Below are 7,316 nucleotides of genomic sequence, written 5' to 3'. Positions count from 1 at the left end.
AGACTGGATAGGATCCTCTCGATTGGACACTTTCTAAAGTTCTTATGTTCTTATAGTTATGTGATCAGTGTGTACTTTGTTCCCTTTAAGCAGAGGTTATCTGATTCATAAGCATTGTAAATAGGACATTTAATTGTAAGAGTTGTTTTCATATCATAGTTTTCTTTACATTCTTTCCTAAGCTATGGCAACCAAAACATGCTCAAGGTACCACTTTCATTTTTACACATGCATGGTACAAAAGAATGAGTTTACACATGTATTCAGACAGTTTTGCTATGTCTAATCTGTGATGATTGGTTTAATGCTCCACACTGAGTTCCTCACAACTGGGCATGGCCGTGGCCTGCTATGCCGAAAGAAATGTCACTTATTGACTCCATAATTAATGTCCTGAATCAGTGTGATACTGACTTCTGGTGCCGGAGGGCTGCAGGGTCTTCTTGTTTCCATTCCGTCCAAGCTCTTAGTGACTTAATTGAAATAATTGGTCTAAAGCAGTACTCGCTCTCCGATGTTTAGACCTTACACATTTGAAGCCGCCTGTGACATCTGCTGAGCTGTGGCCTTACAAGACCAGGCCTAGATGGACCACCTGGCATCGTGACTGAGACAGGGTCACCAGAGCATGAATACACAAAAATTATACACACAATTATTAATCTGATGATACCTACCTTATATCTCCTTAATACTAATATCATTAGGATCATAGATAGAAATTCTTCAATAATTAGTGCCTGTGTACGTATGGATGTGTGTAGGTGAAGTAGATCTCCGTTAGTCTGAATGTTTGCGGGGAAATTCGGTGGCATGTGAAGTGTATATTATCCGCCATCTTTGTTAAACTTAGGGAGGTCACCTAGTTGTTAAAACGTTTATCTACAATGGCAGAGTCAAAACAAAGGTGTATGATAAAGAAAACAAATATTTCAAGCCCACCACTAAATCAATGTTGTATAAAAGAATACAAAATTAAAACATCTATATGTCATTTAGGGCTGTTTGTATTAGTATTTAATTGATGATTAATTAATAAACTAATCTATATGACATCAAGAAATCAATCAAACATAGATTATGATTAAAATTTGCAATCAAACCTATCGGGCTTTATCATATGAAATAATTTCAATGTGAGTAAAACCCACATACCCACCCAGAAAATGTAGCTGTGCAGTAGCAAAGCTTTTCTCCATTAGATGGGGCTGTGTACTGCAGCATACTGAGCCAACACTGGGAAAGTGCAGCTTTTGTGTACAGAAAATGCTTTTTTACAGTTACTTTGCCTGTTCCTCATATTTCACTTAAGATATGGATATATTGGTTTGAGCAGAAATCATGAGCTTAAGTTTTGTAAACTGGTTTACACTTTAAAATGAATAAAAGAAGGAAAAGAGACAAGAAGATGGCAAAGAAGAAAAAATATACTTTTTGTTTTATTATTGTTTGAGAATGGGTGCAAGAGCAAGCAGATGTTTCAAAGCTGTATTTGAAGAACATCCTACAAACAATGCAGCAAATTAACTCTTTAACCTTTTGGTTTGGGGTATAATTGCTATCCTTTCCTAGCCAAAGAACATTGTTTTATGTCTAATATATGTATTACATGTATGTATTTGCATACATTCACTTACTTGTTGTTATTGTTATCGTTGTTGTTATGCATCATGTACAAGTATCAGTAATATACTACTACTAAAATATTCACTCACAACCTTGATCAGCAACTAAAATAATACCCATCATTTTAATACTCTCAAGTTTTTCATATCAATCCTTTTGTGCAGTCTGATCAAAGTGAGTTCAGTTTAGCTGTCAAAGTGGAAACTGGTCAGTATTTCTTGCTGCCCCTTAGAGAGGTTATACTGTTCCTTTAAAAGGCTGATGTGAGATTTTTCTAACAGCATCCCCAGCAGTCACTTCATTACGTCACCGTGGCTTCCCCAGACCCTAATCTAATGATGCTGGGAGTTGCTCAGTGGTGATTTTTCTTTTTTTTTGCCTCTGTGAGTCTATTTCACTCTCTGCTTCTGCTCTCTCTGCTAGTCTGAGTGCAGTCTCGGGAACCTGATACTGCCTTTCCATCCCCCGTGAAGCAGTGATGTAGACTCTCAGAACAGAAACTTCAGATCTTCCGACTGCTTCTGCTGGGTCTCCTCCAGCTTTTCCAGAAGGTTTTTCTGTCCCCCCCCCCCTTTTTTGTTTTGTTTTATTCTCCCCAGTGCTTCCCTCCGAAATGGCTCTAAAAGAAAACATCCTGCCCATCAGCGAGATGTCGAGTCCTTTCCCTGAGGTGGTGGAGCTGAACGTGGGAGGACAGGTGTACGTAACCAAGCATTCTACTCTTGTCAGCATTCCTGATACCACTCTGCACAGCATGTTCATCAAGAACCAGGTGAAAGACCTACCCCGGGACAACAGGGGCCGCTTCTTCATAGACCGGGATGGATTCCTCTTCAGGTACATTTTGGATTTCTTGAGGGACAAACAGCTAGTGCTGCCAGACCACTTCCCTGAGAAGGAGAGGCTCTTGAGGGAGGCAGAGCATTTCCAGCTCAGCGACCTGCTGAAGTTGCTCACACCCAAAGTCACCAAGCAGAGCTCGATGAACGACGAGGGATGCCAGAGTGACATCGAAGAAAACTCCCAAAGTAGTGACCTGGCCAGGACTGCTGCCTTAGATAAGAGATCTGGATTTATTACCATTGGCTACCGGGGCTCTTACACCATGGTGAGAGACAATCAGGCAGACGCCAAATTTCGCAGAGTGGCCAGGATTATGGTGTGTGGCCGGATCGCCCTGGCTAAGGAAGTTTTTGGTGAAACTTTAAATGAGAGTAGAGACCCTGACCGACCGCCTGAGAAGTATACCTCCCGGTTTTACCTGAAATTTACCTACCTGGAGCAGGCTTTCGACAGGCTGTCTGAAGCTGGATTTCACATGGTTGCTTGTAATTCCACCGGGACTGCTGCCTTCATCAACCAGTACAGGGATGATAAAATCTGGAGCAGCTACACCGAATATATATTTTTCAGTAAGTTCAAAAAAGTTTTTTCTGCTTTAGTTTCTCTTAGGTGTTTAATAAGATGCTTAGGCACAATAATAGTAATACTAATAACAGGCAAAGCAATATGATTTTGCCCAAAGCTTTACCTTTATACTGAAAAAATAGAATTGAACGATTTGAACGTAAATAACATTACATTATACCTAAAATCTCTAACTTATTGTTGGTTTGTTTTGATTGAAACATGTATCAGTTAAAAAATGCGCCAACTGGGTGCCATTACCCCCTCTAGCTTAATAATACTAAGGTAGTGTTTTCTACAATCCCCTAAAGCAGGTTAATACATTCATTTTATCTTTGCACACCCATTGACTACACTACAATAAAAAAATGTTGCATCATCCACACACATACAAAGTTTGAATGTGTTGAAAACTTTGTAAGAAAGGCTGACAACGTAAGAGGCAGTATTGATGGGGGGGGGGGGAGTGGTACCTACTGCAGCCTTTCTGTCTCATGAAGACTGACTGCTAACAACGTATGCTTTAACCTTTAGCGACAGAGCGCATGTTCGCATAAACATATGAAAGCTGATGTGCCAAACGTCTGCAGTAAGCATGATATGAAAAATGACATAAACAATCAATCAAACAAACAAATAAACACATCTCCTCTCATACCATACTCTTTATATGATTTAAGTAGACAATACAATGATAATGTTTTAGTAAAGGTTGCAATGCACTCTGAATGTATGAGTTATAGAAAGCATCAAAATGCTTCACAATTCTTTGAAAGATCTGGACCGGGAGAAAAATACACAGCTGTGGAATCAGCTTGTGTGCCTCAAGTATTTGCTCTATATAAGAGCTTACGGTCTGAAGTTGGTGACACATATGGCCCAGCCCTTTTTCATCCTGTGAGTTTATCTGTGAAATTGATGAAGAGTTTTGGGGTGTTGAAAAAGAAATCTCAGCTGTTTACAGCTGCTTTGGCTGCATCATGTGTGTGAATGTGATGTGAAGAGCGCGTTACTTTTTTCTTACTGGAGTTGTGGTCAGATATGGAACTCGTGCAATCAAACACACGGAGTATATAGCAGAAATACATTGCATTCATCAATAACAGTACTAAACTTTATTAATGTATTACATGTTGAAATGTCACTGCAAATGGAGGTAATATGTATCTTAATAGGAAATCATGAATATATACTGTATTTTGATTCACTTCCTGAGGTAGCATACCACTTAAAGACAGATAAATCGAGTTGTGAGATCTTGTAAAAGACTACAATGCAGAATAATCGGTTAATTTCCTGTGCTGTGATTAAAGTGCCTTCCCTCTGTCATCTTGAAGAATGCTGCAATGCAGTCAATGTTGAGCAAATATAATTTTCTCATGAACATCAATATTCCTATTTATTGAGATAAAGGTTGACCATTTTAATACATTTTAATTATTCAGATGCACACAGGAGCTTAGTGCCATTGCTTGTATTTCTTTCTGCGACTTTTCTGACAAAGGAGAGCAATCCATTATTTATTTCAAATCCCCACAATAGTCTGCTACAGTATTTGATTGCATTTCCCTAAATCTTATCTTTCATTAACAGAATGGGTATTAGACGAGCTGTGTTTTTTTATTATTATTATCACACAAGCACATGAGCAATTTAAACACAATTTAAATCCCATATGTACACATTCATTTGTATTCATGATGAGGGTGTTACTTGCCTCTTTCTATGTGAAGAAAGGTTTGCAGTAGGAATTGAAAATAATTACTTGCCATTGTGATTAATTGTAATTGAAATAGAATGGACTCTTAGAATGGAATAAAGAGAATGTGTTAGGCCTGTAAGTAGAATACTGGGAATTCATTTTCACATTTTGTGTATTTACAATTAACTTTAGACTTAATACTATGTAAATGTATTTAGTATACCCACAACGAGCAACAAATATTTGAGGCCATTCTTGAAAAAAAAGAAAAAAGGCAGACCAAGAATAACTTTTGGATTGTCAAACAGATGACAAAAATCCTCACCCAGATTAAAATAAAGCAGGCAATAAATTGGAAAAACTGGATTTGACAGGTTTATACCGTATTTCAAAAATATGTCGATAGATAGATGGTGTGGCAGGATATGCTCCCAATTTGATGTGATTAATGAATGCACTGCACTATCTCACGTGAACTGAATTATTATTTTGCCCTGTGTGTGCAGGCAGGTAGTTCATTATAATTGTGACTGTTGTGGGTCTTTGAAAATATGTTCTTATTTAATAAGCCATATTTCATTTTGGGAATTTGAGAAAAAAAAAGGTTTAGGGTAGCCCATATCAGAACGACTTCATTTCAAAAGTATTTAGATATGAACATGTCCATTTATTCTCAAAATATATGAGGGCAGTTTCTGAAATCAGCTGATTGCCAAGGATGCTGCCAATCTTCATCTATTTAGCCGTGCTAAAATATGCAAAACTGAATTAGTGGTGTTAGAAGCCTTCTTGGGTCATTAAGACTGACTCAAATGTGTGCTGGCAGCGAGTGCACTCCACTCAAGGATGATGTAATGCACATCAGATTCCTTCAAATCAAACTTTCAGGCCATTAAACACTGAGTTATTCCACGGGTGAGCAAGAGAACAGCAAGACTCTGCACTCCCAGCTTATTTTTCATCGCTTCTCGAAGTTGCAGGGCGCCTCTTGCAAGCACCACCAGTGTTGTATCAGTTAATTTCCTGTGAATTAATATTATAGCAATGCTGAGCTGTGCTACTGAATTATTGAAACCGACTGATGCTCCCCTCCATATACATCAGCCAGACTTGCCGCACCAGCCCTGATATTAGACTGCTGTGGTTTCGTTTAGGAAAGTCAATCTTAACTTTGCCTATAGTGCTTTTGTAATGATCAAAGACTGCAGACTCAGTAGGAAGTACAATTGAAAACTTGTTAGGCATAACATAAAATGGTATGTGTGCATTAGCATGTGCATGTGTGTGTGTGAGTATGTTTACTTATGGGAAATGCATTATTTGAAAGAAAGATTTGGACCAGATAGATTGCAAGTTGTATTTTATGTATTATTGAGACAGAAACGTGAACTGAAAGGATCCGTTCCCAGACACTGATGTTTGTAGATGCTAAGATGTTCACAGTCAGTTTTAGTGGCAGATCCTTGAAATGTTGATCCGAGTCTATCAAACAATTATAGCGACACTGGCAATAGAAAATTCTATTTAAACTTCAAGGGTGTGTGTGTAAATGCACAGAGTAATCCAGGACGCTCACCGCTTGTGTCTGGTAACTATTCCCTTTTCTTCAAAGTCACCCTAAAGACATTTTTTGGGCATATTGTTCTGCTGGCACAGTTGATGTCCTTGATGTTTGAGAAGTTTTATCATTTTCCATTTCTATTTAAATGAGACTGAAATAGGTATTATCATATTTTCACTCATTTAGATTATTTTAGAAATCAAACAAGGTGTGAATATAGGATGGAGTACATTTGAAAGAAACCGCATTTGCTATTGACAGGAAATCTACCCATTTGCCTGAAGGGAAAAGTATTTGACTATGATGGTTGATGCGTATGTGAATCAAAACACAGAGACATACAAAAACTCATATCAAAACCTAACTTATGTTGAGCCTACCTAAACATTTAAACAGATCCCTCACTACACATATACAGTGGCTCTCAAAAGTATTCCCCCCCTTGGACTTTTCCACATGTCATTGTGTTACAACATGAAATCAGAATCAGGAGTTTTTGCCACTGATCAACACTGTCCATAATGTCAAAGTGAAAAATATAATCTGCAAATTGTTCTAAATTAATTACAAATATAAACCAGAAAATAACTGAATTCATAGTAATCACCCCCTTTGCTATGACACACCTGATTGAACTGTGGTGAAACCAATTGTCTTTAGAAGTCATGTAATTAGTAGAAGGTGTGTCACATGATTTCAGGTTAAATACACCTGTCTCTGGGAGGTCCCACAGTTGGTTAGTACAATTCCTAACAAAATCTACATCATGAAGACAAAGGAACATTCAATGCAAATCTGGAATAAGGTTCTTCAAAAGCACCTATCAGAGGTAGGATATAAGAACATTTCCAAGGTATTGAATATCCCCTGCAGCACAGTAAAGTCCATTATTTAGAAATAGAGAGAATATGGCACAACTGTGAATCTGCCTAGATCAGGCTGTCCTCAAAAACTGAATATCCGGGCGAGAAGGGCACTGGTCAGGGAGGCCACCAAGAGGCTTATGGAAACTCTAAAGGA

At 38.1% G+C, this 7,316-nt stretch overlaps 1 protein-coding gene across 1 annotated transcript in view; it reads left to right on the top strand.

Annotated features, from left to right (window-relative positions):
• The first annotated feature begins 2,005 nt into the window (after positions 1-2,005).
• Positions 2,006-7,316, top strand: part of LOC136766790 (BTB/POZ domain-containing protein KCTD8-like) — a 39,021-nt gene continuing 33,710 nt past the window's right edge. The window contains exon 1 of the mRNA XM_066720607.1: positions 2,006-3,038. Coding sequence (XP_066576704.1) covers positions 2,240-3,038 — 799 coding nt within the window. The 5' untranslated portion in view covers positions 2,006-2,239. The remainder of the gene's footprint in view (positions 3,039-7,316) is intronic.

The sequence above is a fragment of the Amia ocellicauda genome, chromosome 13 (genome assembly GCF_036373705.1).
Source record: "Amia ocellicauda isolate fAmiCal2 chromosome 13, fAmiCal2.hap1, whole genome shotgun sequence".
NCBI lineage: Eukaryota > Metazoa > Chordata > Actinopteri > Amiiformes > Amiidae > Amia > Amia ocellicauda.
The sequence above is the reverse complement of the archived record's forward strand: the minus strand, read 5'-3'. Positions and strand labels throughout refer to the sequence as shown.